The sequence below is a fragment of the Heptranchias perlo genome, chromosome 37, assembly GCF_035084215.1.
Source record: "Heptranchias perlo isolate sHepPer1 chromosome 37, sHepPer1.hap1, whole genome shotgun sequence".
NCBI lineage: Eukaryota > Metazoa > Chordata > Chondrichthyes > Hexanchiformes > Hexanchidae > Heptranchias > Heptranchias perlo.
The window spans coordinates 1,263,284-1,279,003 of record NC_090361.1 but is presented as its reverse complement, the minus strand read 5'-3'; the positions used below and the strand labels follow the sequence as shown (position 1 = coordinate 1,279,003).

Below are 15,720 nucleotides of genomic sequence, written 5' to 3'. Positions count from 1 at the left end.
CGGGTTTGGGAGGTGCTGTTGAAGAAGCCTTGGCGAGTTGCTGCAGTGCATCCTGTGGATGGTACACACTGCAGCCACTGTGCGCCGGTGGTGAAGGGTGTGAATGTTTAGGGTGGTGGATAGGGTGCCAATCAAGCGGGCTGCTTTGTCCTGGATGATGTCGAGCTTCTTGAGTGTTGTTGGAGCTGCACTCATCCAGGCAAGTGGAGAGTATTCCATCACACTCCTGACTTGTGCCTTGTAGATGGTGGAAAGGCTCTCTATCTATCTATTTCTATCTATCTATCCATCTCTCTCTCTCTTCTCTCTCTATCTACCTTAATCTCTTTATCCTAGCCCCCCCTCTTCAATCACAGTCCCTAATGGCGGTGGCTGGGTTTGAGTGCGCTGTTTGTGCCCAGTTTTCCTGGATCAGCTCGTTAGCACCAGAAGTGGATCTGGGCAATGTAGTGGTGGGAGCGGAAAATTGTGTGCAAGTGAAAGTTAAAGGGATGGGGACAATTAAAGGGGAGCATCATAATAGGGTGACTGCAATGTTAAAAACCTTTGGAGAATTTCTAAAGGCCTCTCCGCCCATTAGCAGCCTTGGCCAATGGTGAAGGACGGGGGGGGGGATTCAGTGACAGACAACAATGAAGGGAAATGAAATGCAAGGTAGGGGCATGAGTCCACGGTGATGGAGTGCCCGGCACATTAGTGGAGGAGCGGCTGCGCGAGGTGGTGCAGGGACTGCCCTCTCGCCTTACAGTCAGAAGGTTGTGGGTTCAAGTCCCACTCCAGACACTTAAGACCATAAGACCATAAGAGATAGGAGCAGGAGTAGGCCATTCGGCCCCTCGAGCCTACTCTGCCATTCAATGAGATCACGGCTGATCTGATTTTTACCTCAACTCCACTTTCCCGCCTTTTCCCCATATCCTTTGACTCCCTTTCTGATCAAAAATTTGTCTACCTCAGCCTTGAATGTATTCAATGACTCAGCCTCCATAGCTTTTTGAGGTAAAGAATTCCAAAGATTCACGACCCTCTGGGAGAAGAAATTCCTCCTAATTTCCATCTTATACGGGTGACCCTTTATTCTGAGACTATGCCCCCTAGTTTTAGATTCCCCCATGAGGGGTAACATCCTCTCAGCATCTACCCTATCGAGTCCCCTCAGAATCTTGTATGTTTCAATAAGATCTCCTCTCATTCTTCTAAACTCCAATGAGTATAGACCCAACCTGTTCATTCTTTCCTCATAAGACAACCCTTCCATACCTGCAATCAGCCTAGTGAACCTTCTCTGAACTGCCTCCAATGCAAGTATGTCCTTCCTTAAATAAGGGCACCAGAACTGCACGCAGTACTCCAGCTGTGGTCTCACCAGCACCCTGTACAGTTGGAGCATGACTTCCCTGCTTTTATACTCCATCCCCCTAGAAATAAAGGCCAATTTTCTGTTTGCCTTCTGGATTACCTGCTGCACCTGTATGTTGACTTTTTGTGTTTCATGTACAAGGAGACTTGAACTTATAATCTGGGCTGACACTCCAGTGCAGTACTGAGGGAGTGCTGCACTGTCAGAAGTGCCGTCTTTTGGATGAGACTTTAAACCGAGGCTCCGTCTGCCCTCTCAGGTGGATGTAAAAGATCCCATGGCACTATTTGAAGAAGAGCAGGGGAATTCTCCCCGGTGTCCTGGCCAATATTTATCCCTCAACCAACAGCATTAAAAACAGATTGTCTGATCATTATCTCATTGCTGTTTGTGGGATCTTGCTGTGCACAAATTGGCTGCCACGTTTCCGACATTACAACAGTGACGACACTTCAAAATTACTTAATTGGCTGTAAAGCACTTTGGGGCGTCCTGAGGTTGTGAAAGGCGCTGTAGAAATGTGAGCTCTTCCTCACTGACAGGCAGCTACAGATTCAGACAATGGGTGATTGCACACTGCAATTACAAACCGAATTTGACCCAAAGCTCAGTGACAATGATCCAGAGCTGTTACAACACACGCACTGGCCGGGGCAGCACATTCAGTGCAGAGGCAACACTGGCAACTGGGGGTGGGGTATAAACAGGGTATGGGGGATGGGTATAAACAGGGTATGGGGGATGGGTATAAACAGGGTATGGGGGATGGGTATAAACAGGGTATGGGGGATGGGTATAAACAGGGTATGGGGGGATGGGTATAAACAGGGTATGGGGGATGGGTATAAACAGGGTATGGGGGATGGGTATAAACAGGGTCGGGGGATGGGTATAAACAGGGTATGGGGGGATGGGTATAAACAGGGTATGGGGGGTGTGGTATAAACAAGGTATGGGGGATGGGTATAAACAGGGTATGGGGGGTGTGGTATAAACAAGGTATGGGGGATGGGTATAAACAGGGTATGGGGGATGGGTATAAACAAGGTATGGGGGATGGGTATAAACAGGGTATGGGGGATGGGATTAAATCAAGGTATGGGGGATGGGTATAAACAGGGTATGGGGATGGGTATAAACAGGGTCTGGGGGATGGGTATAAACAGGGTATGGGGGATGGGTATAAACAGGGTCTGGGGGATGGGTATAAACAGGGTATGGGGATGGGTATAAACAGGGTCTGGGGGATGGGTATAAACAGGGTATGGGGGATGGGTATAAACAAGGTATGGGATTAAATCAAGGTATGGGGGGTGAGGTCGGTGATTTGATTCCCATGTGCCCCTCTTCGTGGTGCCAGCTCTCGTGTAATTTGTTAAACTTGCTCATGGTTAAAGGGTTAATTTTCACCTCATTGGATCACCAGTGTCGAACTCAACTTTTTCAGTTCAAGTAAATGAACACAAGATGAAAGTCGAAGCAGGCAGTGTTCGCCACTGATTGCTCGATGCTCCGGCTCAGACCTGCCCACTGTTTGTAAAGACGCCTTCAATGTATCATAGTGTGTTATAGCACAGGAGGAGACCATTCGGCCCATCATGCCTGTTCCGGCTCTTTGAAAGAGCTTTCCAATTAGTCCCACTCCCCCTGCCCCTTCCCCGTAGCCCTGTCTGAATTCCTTCTCCTGAAGAACATGTAGCCCCCTTTAAACCCAATTAGGCCTCGTCTCACTGGAGTGATTTAGAAAACTGTAACGTAAACAGGCTGAGGGTAGAGCCCAACCCAAATCATGTGATTTTAAGCCCTTCACATTCTTGCTGGATGGTGCATTGGGTTAGACTCTAGCCTTCCACGTCTGGGAGCTGCGTTCAGCTCAGACTGATGAGATGAAAGTATCCTTTGTCTGTTGGTGTTAGAGTTCTATGTGAAGTCTCAGCCCAATTCCTAGGGAGCATGGGCCCATGACACAAAAATATAACCAATTCAGCACTAATCGCAACAAATCGCAAGTCTCCCTCAAAAAAGCGATAGGATGGCTGGTGAATGTGAAAATGTGAGACTAGTACAGAAGAATAATCTCTTCAGAGGTTGAGGCTAAGATACATTGCTGGTGAAGGAGCTTTACCATGTACCTTCCCAGGGCAGTGTTTTTTAATATTCATTTTCGGGATGTGGGCGTCGCTGGCGAGGCCGGCATTTATTGCCCATCCCTAATTGCCTTTGAGAAGGTGGTGGTGAGCCGCCTTCTTGAACCGCTGCAGTCCGTGTGGTGAAGGTTCTCCCACAGTGCTGTTAGGAAGGGAGTTCCAGGATTTTGACCCAGAGACGGTGAAGGGACGGCGGGTAGGTGCAGTGGAACCGATCTCTAGTCTGCGTTACACACAAACCGTCGTCCCGTTGTTCATTCTGAGGATGTTTTCTAGCCGCTCAGACCCCTGGATGTCTGAATGGAGTGTGTTCCAGCTCACTAAAACCCCCTGTGTGAGCTGGGTGAGGGGTTCATGAGACAATCAGAAATACTGAATAAATAGCAGTATCCCAGAGGTCGTGGGGTTAAAGTCCACCATGGCGTGCTTGGAACTGAATTAAATAGTTCTGGTGATTTGTGGGCTGGCACCAGGAAAATGAGCATGCAAAATGTCGGATTGTCGATTCACTGATGTCCTTCAGGGAAGGGACCTGCTGTCTTTACCCGGTCTGGGCCCACATGTGACTCCAGTCCCGCAACATGTGGTCGACTCTTATTGCCCTCTGAAGGTGCCCAGTTGTAAACAATCACCACAAAGTTCAGTAAGAAAAAAAACATTTTCCCTCAACTGAGCATAGATATCGGATGAAAGCCATTGGTTAGAATTCCCGAATCACCTCTCTCAACCAACACCACCAAAAACAGATAAACTGGACATTTATCGTATTGCGGTGTGTGGGATCCTGAGGGATCACAGTGGCTGCTGGATTTACCCACAGAACAACAGTTGCTGCACTGAAAGTAACACTTTATATGTGAGAGCCATAACTAAGAGCTGAAGATAACTACAAGTCTTCTTCTGAAACAGCGACAGTAAGTGTGGATAAATGTTTCAATCAGTGCTCATATACGACAAGTGAAAAACATCTGTGGATCGAGTTCATTCCTTCGCCCGCTAAAGAATTCAAACCGCAGAAAGCTAGGAATATTTAAACTGAAAACCAGCGTCCTTTCGATAAAGAATCCGTCACTTGTACTGTTTAACACGTGCTCCTGCACTCCACAAACAACTGCCGTCATTCCAAACAAAGGGTTGCAGTGGGATTAGTTCTCAGGCTGATGGAATACTACCCTTGTTTGTGGGAACAGTGAAAGATCACCACCGCCCCTGCTCACCACCACCGCCCCTGCTCACCACCATCGCCCCTGCTCACCACAATGTCCCTGCTCACCACAATGTCCCTGCTCACCACCACCGCCCCTGCTCACCACCACCGCCCCTGGTCACCACCATCGCCCCTGCTCACCACCACCGCCTCTGCTCACCACCACCGCCCCTGCTCACCAGTGTCCCTGCTCACCACCACTGCCCCCGCTCACCACCACCGCCTCTGCTCACCACCACCGCCCCCGCTCACCACAGTGTCCCTGCTCCCCACCGCCGCCCCTGCTCCCCACCATCACCGCCGCCCCTGCTCCCCACCATCACCGTCCCTGCTCCCCACCATCACCGTCCCTGCTCCCCACCATCACCGCCGCCCCTGCTCCCCACCATCACCGTCCCTGCTCCCCACCATCACCGCCCCTGCTCCCCACCATCACTGTCCCTGCTCCCCACCATCACCGTCCCTGCTCCCCACCGCCCCCCCCCCCTGCTCCCCACCATCATCGCCCCTGCTCCCCACCGCCCCCCCTGCTCCCCACAGTGCAGATTTATGAGTTTAAGTGCCCCCATTTCACTTGTGCAGAGATTTATGATGCCGTTTCACACCTGATTTTGGACTGGGTTAAAGCTGACTACCTTATTTTGCTCTGAATGTAAGGCCACCTTTTGCCCAGTCCAAAAGCAGACAGAGACAGACCTGCTCACAGCTGCAGGGATCATTAACTATAGTTATACCGGCCCGCTCTCAGTTATGAAAGTTACTGGATAGTCAACCCAAAAACACAGTGTCCAGCTCTAAACCAGAGGGGTTTCACCCTACAGAAACACTTCAGCTGCAGCAACACAATTCAATGACCAAATTTCGTGGTACTGCATCGTATAGATCCCATCTTGCACCTCACACGTCAATCACTGCTAATAAATCGTACTAAATTCAGCACAAGTCAGGAAGTTGTAAGAGTTTGAGAGCTGTAAACCTCTGGGTGAGTGTGAACCGGGAAACACTGGGGTCTCCCCTTGTTCAGGAAGAGTCATCGAGAGGAGGCCCCCCTGGACCCAGCAGCTCTCGACAGGAGCTGCACTGATGGTCACTCCTGGCCACTCACACTCCAGCCCTAAACCTGGACCTTCTGCCTGGTCCTAGAGTGTCCACATCACTTCACCCTTCCAGCCTGTCCCACTCAAACTCTGAAAGACTCAGAGCCTCCTCAATGAAGGGACACTGACCTCAGGAAAACACTGAACAACATCCCCAACATTTCAACCCGGGTTAAAGTGCAGAAAAATGTCCATTCGGCCAATTAAAACATCAGCAGGTAGCACCCACTCTCCACACCCAACCCCCCATCCCCGCTCACCCAGCCCCCACCCCCCATCCCCGCTCACCCAGCCCCCACCCCCCATCCCCGCTCACCCCCCACCCCGCTCACCCCCCATCCCCGCTCACCCCCCAAACCCCAAACCCCATCCCCGCTCACCCCCCAAACTCCATCCCCGCTCACCCCCCAAACCCCATCCCCGCTCACCCCCCAAACCCCATCCCCGCTCACCCCCCAAACCCCATCCCCGCTCACCCCCCAAACCCCATCCCCGCTCACCCCCCAAACCCCATCCCCGCTCACCCCCAAACCCCAAACCCCATCCCCGCTCACCCCCCACCCCGCTCACCCCCCCACCCCCCATCCCCGCTCACCCCCCAAACCCCATCCCCGCTCACCCCCAAACCCCAAACCCCATCCCCGCTCACCCCCCAAACCCCAAACCCCATCCCCGCTCACCCCCCCAAACCCCATCCCCGCTCACCCCCCAAACCCCAAACCCCATCCCCGCTCACCCCCCACCCCGCTCACCCCCCATCCCCGCTCACCCCCCAAACCCCAAACCCCATCCCCGCTCACCCCCCAAACCCCATCCCCGCTCACCCCCCAAACCCCATCCCCGCTCACCCCCCAAACCCCAAACCCAATCCCCGCTCACCCAGCCCCCAGGCCTTACCCCCACTCACCCCCCAGGGCCCACTCCCAAACCCCACCCGCTCACTCACCCCCCAGGACCCACCCTCCACTCCCCACCCCCTCGCTCACACCCCACACACCCTTTTCACACTCCCTGGCCCCCACTCACATCCCCCCACCCCTTGCTCACACCCCCCACTCACACTCTCTTACCTTGTTCGAGGCCATCTCGCTGACTGACCGGTAGGTCTGGATTGTCTCCAGTTGGTCCAGGCACCAGTCCAGCTCCTCCAGAGTTTCCTTGGCCAGTTGCTGGTAAGTCTCATCTGGAAACAGAGTGTCGCACACATGGTTAAAGCTGGCAATCCACTGCCACTCCCATTAGAGAGAGGTGTGGGTATACTCGCACTGCCCGGTGCCAGCGCACACTGCCCCTTCACCACAGGCTCACACACACGCTGGGCACACGCACGCACGCACACTCCCTCACACACGCTCCCTCACACACGCTGGACACACGCACGCTCCCTCACACACGCTGGACACACGCACACTCCCTCACACACGCACGCACTCTGGGCACACGCACGCACACTCCCTCACACACGCTGGACACACGCACGCTCCCTCACACACGCTGGGCACACGCACGCTCCCTCACACACGCTGGACACACGCACGCTCCCTCACACACGCTGGGCACACGCACGCTCTCTCACACATGCTGGACACACGCACGCTCCCTCATACACGCTCCCTCACACACGCTGGACACACACACGCTCCCTCACACACGCTGGGCACACGCACGCTCCCTCACACACGCTGGACACACGCACGCTCCCTCACACACGCTGGGCACACGCACGCTCTCTCACACATGCTGGACACACGCACGCTCCCTCATACACGCTCCCTCACACACGCTGGACACACACACGCTCCCTCACACACGCTGGGCGCACGCACGCTCCCTCACACACGCTGGACACACGCACGCTCCCTCACACACGCTGGGCACACGCACGCTCTCTCACACATGCTGGACACACGCACGCTCCCTCATACACGCTCCCTCACACACGCTGGACACACGCACGCTCCCTCACACACGCACGCACTCTGGACACATGCACGCTCCCTCACACACGCTGGACACACGCACGCTCCCTCACACACGCTCCCTCACACACGCTGGACACACGCACGCACTCTGGGCACACGCACGCATGCTCCTTCACACATGCTCCCTCACACACACTGGACACATACACGCTCCCTCACACGCACTCCCTCACACACGCACGCACTCTGGGCACACGCACGCACGCTCCCTCACACACGCTCCCTCACACACGCTGGACACACGCACGCTCCCTCACACATGCTGGACACACGCATGCTCCCTCACACGCGCTGGACACACGCTCCCTCACACACGCTCTCTCACACACGCTGGACACACGCACACTCCCTCACAAACGCTCTCTCACACACGCTGGACACACGCACGCTCCCTCACACACGCTCTCTCACACACGCTGGACACACGCACGCTCCCTCACACACGCACGCACTCTGGGCACATGCACGCTCCCTCACACACGCACGCACTCTGGGCACACACACGCACGCTCCCTCACACACGCTGGACACACGCACGCTCCCTCACACACGCATGCACTCTGGGCACACGCACGCTCTCTCACACACGCTGGACACACGCACGTTCCCTCACACACGCACGCACTCTGGGCACACGCACGCTCTCTCACATACGCTGGACACACGCACGTTCCCTCACACACGCACGCACTCTGGGCACACGCACGCTCCTTCACACACGCTGGACACACGCACGCTCCCTCACACACGCTCCCTCACACACGCTGGACACACGCACGCTCCCTCACACACGCTCCTTCACACACGCTGGACACACGCACGCTCCCTCACACACACTGGACACACGCACGCTCCCTCACACACACTGGACACACGCACGCTCTCTCACACATGCTGGACACACGCACGCTCCCTCACACACGCTCCCTCACACACGCTGGACACACATATGCTCTCTCACACACGCACGCACTCTGGGCACACGCACGCACGCTCCCTCACACACGCTGGACACAGCCTGCCTGTCCTGTATTTGGATTCTGTTGTAAGGAAGTTGTTTCTTGGCCTTCCTGTATGTCAGTTGTTTGGGGGCAAGTGGTGGGAGGCAGGGGGATAACTGATGAAACAGTGACTTCTGTACAATGACATCCTCGGCCTGTTTGATCCCGACACACCACAAGGACACACCGTGGCTTCTGACCTGAGCAAGAGATCCTGCATATTTACTTTGGTTTTTTCCCAACTCAGCCTCTGGCAGATTTCAATTCCAGCGAGCGCTGCCCTGCTCCCAGTCCTTCATCCAAGGGCCCAGTTGTCATGTGTGAGCCCAGGCATTGAGTGTTGGCAGGATATTCGACTGTGGGGGGAATCGCAACTAAATCTGACATTGTTCTCACCCAAAACCCACATGTACTAACAGCAGGATCAACTGGATAGTGATCAGAGCATCGGAACAGAAGGAGACCATTCAGCCCCTCGATCCAGTTCCGCCATTCTCTTAGATCATTCCTCTGCTCCATTTACCTGCTTTCCCTCCTTTCCCTTGATACCCTCACCCAACAAAAATCTATCGCTCTCAGTCTTGAAATTTCCAATTAACCCCCAGCCTCAAGAGTCTCTTGGGGAGAGAGTTCCAGATTTCCACCCCACTTTGTGCCTCCTGAGATCACCCCTGACCGGCCTGGCTCCAATTATGTGCTCATCGAAATGACGATTTTTCCGTTTCCCACGGCAGCCTCTTTGAGCGAGGTTTCTCACTCAGTGCTGAGTTTGTGCCCAAAGCCCACAAGGGGCTGGTGTCCGTGCCTCAAACCCATTTCACATTCAACCTTTGTAACCAAGAGAAGACTCAAAAATCCATCCCAAAAATCTGGGCTACAGTTCACAGCAGGCCCTGAGGTGAGAGGTCAGCCCCAAGGTGAGAGGTCAGTGTCTGTCTGTAACGTTAACCCCTCTTGACTCGTTACACTGGCTGCCTGACCTGCTGGGCATTCACAGCATTTCCACTCTCGTGGCAGAGCAGATCGGGATTTCATCTGGGATAAACTAAGTTAGCTGGGGGAGGGGGGGGAGGGGAGGGTTGGGAAGGGATGGGGAAGGGAGGGGAGATGGGAAGGGGAGGAGAGGGGAGGGGAGGGGGGTAAGGTGAAGGATGTGGAGGGGAGGGGAGGGGGAAGGGTGGGGAGGGGGAGGTGAGGAGTGAGGAGGGGAGGGGGAGGGGTGGGGGAGGTGAGGGGAGAGGGGAGGGGGAGGGGTGGGGAGGGGGAGGTGAGGGGGAGGGGAGGGGGAGGGGTGGGGAGGGGAGGTGAGGGGGAGGGGGACAGGGAGGGGGAGGGGGGACAGGGAGGGAGAGCGGGGAGGAGGGGAGGAGGAGGGAGGGGTGGGGAGAGGAGGGGGGAGGTGTGGGGAGGGGGGGGAGGGGGACAGGGAGACAGGGAGGGAGAGGGGGGGAGGAGGAGGGTCAGTTCCCTTGTTCTTGAAGCACTTTGAAATATGATCCACGACAGGGTTTTGATCTGAAGCAGCTCAAGAGACTCTCGTTCCTCTCACACCCCCAGCAAAACGCTCGGGCCTAAATTAAACAAAAAGACACCTTGGGAAACGGCCAAGACTGATAACACCGTCCTGGATCAGTCTGGAGGTGGGCTCCTCCGAGAGTTTCTCGACTCCACACAGACCAACAGAAAGCCTCTCCTCTTTCTAACCAGTCGATTAGTCTGTGGATCAGAGCGATTTGCGAGCTCCAGGCAACAGACTCTTCCCATCCAATGCCGTCAGTGACAACACCTCGACATTCCCACAGGACCGATGGACTCACTCCTCGAGCTCAGTGCAGTGGTCAGGAAATGACTGGGAGTGAGGCCGTGAACCTGGAAACACAGTTATACTGCACCTCACTGTCCTTCCCTCACATTCCCTCTGTATCTCCCCCTTGCTGCACCTGCCCTGTGAATGGTGGGGGTCTCCCACCCTCTGCAGGTTTCTGTTGCTGTGGAGTTTCTCTCCAGGGGTTTCACACCAGACACTGTTCACACCTGACTTGCTGGGGTTCGAATGGACACGAGCTGCTCCCCCCTCCCCCGGCCCCCCATCTAACAGCGGCTACAATGAACTGTTTAGTTCCTTCACTATGTACAAGTGGTTTAATTACCTGACAGGGTGCACAGAGCTGGCTGTGGTCCCACTGGAGACCTCCTGTGGAGAGATGGAAAAAAACAAATTAATGCAACTGGAGGCACAGAGTACAAAGTGAGCACACAGAGATAGTACACAGACAGGATATGCACAGATAGTACACAGACAGGATATACACAGATAGTACACAGACAGGATACACAGAGATAGTACACAGACACGATACACAGAGATGGTACACAGACAGGATACACAGAGATAGTCCACAGACACGATACACAGAGATGGTACACAGACAGGATACACAGAGATGGTACACAGACAGGATACACAGATAGTACACAGACAGGATATACACAGATATTACACAGACAGGATATACACAGATAGTACACAGACAGCATATACACAGATAGTACACAGACAGGATGTACACAGATAGTACACAGACAGGATGTACACAGATAGTACACAGACAGGATATACACAGATAGTACACAGACAGGATATACACAGATAGTACACAGACAGGATGTACACAGATAGTACACAGACAGGATATACACAGATAGTACACAGACAGGATATACTCAGAGATAGTACACAGACAGCATATACACAGATAGTACACAGACAGGATACACAGAAACTACACAGACAGGATATACACAGATAGTAGACAGACAGGATACACACAGAGATAGTACACAGACAGGATATACACAGATAGTACACAGACAGGATATTAACAGAGATAGTACAGACAGGATATACACAGATAGTACACAGACAGGATATACACAGATAGTACACAGACAGGATACACAGAAACTACACAGACAGGATATACACAGATAGTACACAGACAGGATACACACAGAGATAGTACACAGACAGGATATTAACAGAGATAGTACACAGACAGGATATACACAGAGATAGTACACAGACAGGATAAACACAGATAGTACACAGACAGGATATACACAGATAGGACACAGACAGGATACACAGAGATAGGAACAGACATGATACACAGATATAGTACACAGACAGGATATACACAGAGATAGTACACAGACAGGATACATACAGACAGTACACAGACAGGATATACACAGAGATAGTACACAGACAGGATATACAGATAGTACACAGACAGGATATACAGAAACTACACAGACAGGATATACACAGATAGTACACAGACAGGATATTAACAGAGATAGTACACAGACAGGATATACACAGATAGTACACAGACAGGATATACACAGAGATAGTACACAGATAGGATACACACAGAGATAGTACACACAGGATACACACAGAGATAGTACACAGACAGGATATACACAGATAGTACACAGACAGGATACACAGATAGTACACAGACAGGATATTCACAGATAGTACACAGACAGGATATACACAGATAGTACACAGACAGGATATACACAGATAGTACACAGACAGGATCCGCAGAAACTACACAGACAGGATATACACAGATAGTACACAGACAGGATACACACAGAGATAGTACACAGACAGGATATACACAGATAGTACACAGACAGGATATACACAGAGATAGTACACAGACAGGACACATAGAGATAGTACACAGACAGGATATACACAGATAGTACACAGTCAGGATACACACAGATAGGACACAGACAGGATACACAGAGATGGTACACAGACAGGATACACAGAGATAGTACACAGACGGAATACACAGAGATAGGACACAGACAGGATACACAGACATGGTACACAGACAGGATACACAGAGATAGGACACAGACAGGATACACAGATATAGTACACAGACAGGATATACACAGAGATAGTACACAGACAGGATACATACAGATAGTACACAGACAGGATATACACAGAGATAGTACACAGACAGGATACATACAGATAGTACACAGACAGGATATACACAGAGATAGTACACAGACAGGATACAGAGATAGTACAGAGACAGGATATAGAGATAGTACACAGACAGGATACACAGATAGGACACAGACAGGTTATACACAGAGACAGTACACAGACAGGATACAGAGATAGTACACAGACAGGATATACACAGAGATGGTACACAGACAGGATACACAGAGATAGTACACAGACAGGAATCACAGAGATAGTACACAGACAGGATATACACAGATAGTACACAGACAGGATACACAGAGATAGTACACAGACAGGATATACACAGATAGTACACAGACAGGATATACACAGATAGTACACAGACAGGATACAGAGATAGTACACAGACAGGATATACAGAGATAGTACACAGACAGGATATACAGAGATAGTACACAGACAGGATACACAGATAGTACACAGACAGGATATACACAGAGACAGTACACAGACAGGATACAGAGATAGTACACAGACAGGATATACACAGAGATAGTACACAGACAGGATACAGAGATAGTACACAGACAGGATATACACAGAGATAGTACACAGACAGGATACACAGAGATAGTACACAGACAGGATACACAGAGATAGTACACAGACAGGATATACACAGATAGTACACAGGCAGGATATACACAGATAGTACACAGACAGGATATACACAGAGATAGTACACAGACAGGATACAGAGATAGTACACAGACAGGATATACACAGAGATAGTACACAGACAGGATACATACAGATAGTACACAGACAGGATATACACAGAGATAGTACACAGACAGGATACATACAGATAGTACACAGACAGGATATACACAGAGATAGTACACAGACAGGATACACAGATAGGACACAGACAGGATATACACAGAGATGGTACACAGACAGGATACACAGAGATACTACACAGACAGGAATCACAGAGATAGTACACAGACAGGATATACACAGATAGTACACAGACAGGATATACAGAGATAGTACACAGACAGGATATACACAGATAGTACACAGACAGGATACACAGATAGTACACAGACAGGATATTCACAGATAGTACACAGACAGGATATACACAGATAGTACACAGACAGGAATCACAGAGATAGTACACAGACAGGATATACACAGATAGTACACAGACAGGATATACACAGATAGTACACAGACAGGATCCGCAGAAACTACACAGACAGGATATACACAGAGACAGTGCACAGACAGGATACAGAGATAGTACACAGACAGGATATACACAGAGATAGTACACAGACAGGATACAGAGATAGTACACAGACAGGATATACACAGAGATAGTACACAGACAGGATATACTTCAGCCAGAAGTGCCGAGTGGATGATCCATCTCGGCCTCCTCCTGATATCCCCACCATCACGGAAGCCAGTCTTCAGCCAATTCGATTCACTCCTCGTGATATCAAGAAACGGCTGAGTGCACTGGATACAGCAAAGGCTATGGGCCCAACAACATCCCGGCTGTAGTGCTGAAGACTTGTGCTCCAGAACTAGTCGCGCCTCTAGCCAAACTGTTCCAGTACAGCTACAACACTGGCATCTACCCGACAATGTGGAAAATTGCCCAGGTATGTCCTGTCCACAAAAAGCAGGACAAATCCAATCCGGCCAATTATTGCCCCATCAGTCTACTCTCAATCATCAGCAAAGTGATGGAAGGTGTTGTCGACAGTGCTATCAAGCAGCACTTACTCACCAATAACCTGCTCACTGATGCTCAGTTTGGGTTCCGCCAGGACCACTCGGCCACAGACCTCATTACAGCCTTGGTCCAAACATGGACAAAAGAGCTGAATTCCAGAGGTGAGGTGAGAGTGACTGCCCTTGACATCAAGGCAGCATTTGACCGAGTGTGGCACCAAAGAGCCCTAGTAAAATTGAAGTCAATGGGAATCGAGGAAAGCTCTCCAGTGGCTGGAGTCATACCTAGCACAAAGGAAGATGGTAGTGTTTTTTGGAGGCCAATCATCTCAGCCCCAGGACATTGCTGCAAGAGTTCCTCAGGGCAGTGTCCTAGGCCCAACCATCTTCAGCTGCTTCAACAATGACCTTCCCTCCATCATAAGGTCAGAAAAGGGGATGTGCGCTGATGATTGCACAGTGTTCAGCTCCATTTGCAACCCCTCAGATAATGAAGCAGTCTGTGCCCGCATGCAGCAAGACCTGGACAACATCCAGGCTTGTGCTGATAAGTGGCAAGTAACATTCGTGCCAGACAAGTGCCAGGCAATGACTATCTCCAACAAGAGAGAGTCTAACCACCTCCCCTTGACATTCAACAGCATTACCGTCGCCAAATCCCCCACCATCAACATCCTGAGGGTCACCATTGACCAGAAACTTAACTGGACCAGCCACATAAATATTGTGGCTACAAAAGCAGGTCAAAGGCTGGGTATTCTGCGGCGAGTGACTCACCTCCTGACTCCCCAAAGCCTTTCCACCATCTACAAGGCACAAGTCAGGAGTGTGATGGAATACTCTCCACTTGCCTGGATGAGTGCAGCTCCAACAACACTCAAGAAGCTCAACGCCATCCAGGACAAAGCAGCCCGCTTGATTGGCACCACTAACCTAAACATTCACTCCCTTCAGCACCGGCGCACAGTGGCTGCCGTGTGTACCATCCACAGGATGCACTGCAGCAACTCGCCAAGGCTTCTTCGACAGCACCTCCCAAACCCGCAACCTCTACCACCTAGAAGGACAAGAGCAGCAGGCACATGGGAACACCACCACCTGCACGTTCCCCTCCAAGTCACACACCATCCCGACTTGGAAA

At 51.7% G+C, this 15,720-nt stretch overlaps 1 protein-coding gene across 4 annotated transcripts in view; it reads right to left on the bottom strand.

The window, feature by feature from the left end:
- Nucleotides 1-15,720, bottom strand: part of pde4a (phosphodiesterase 4A, cAMP-specific) — a 245,506-nt gene that overhangs the window by 38,320 nt on the left and 191,466 nt on the right. For all 4 annotated transcript variants that reach the window (XM_067972902.1, XM_067972903.1, XM_067972901.1 and 1 more), the window contains exons 5-6: nucleotides 10,945-10,988; nucleotides 6,882-6,994 (exon numbers count right to left, since the gene is read on the bottom strand). In XM_067972902.1, coding sequence (XP_067829003.1) covers nucleotides 6,882-6,994; nucleotides 10,945-10,988 — 157 coding nt within the window. The remainder of the gene's footprint in view (nucleotides 1-6,881; nucleotides 6,995-10,944; nucleotides 10,989-15,720) is intronic.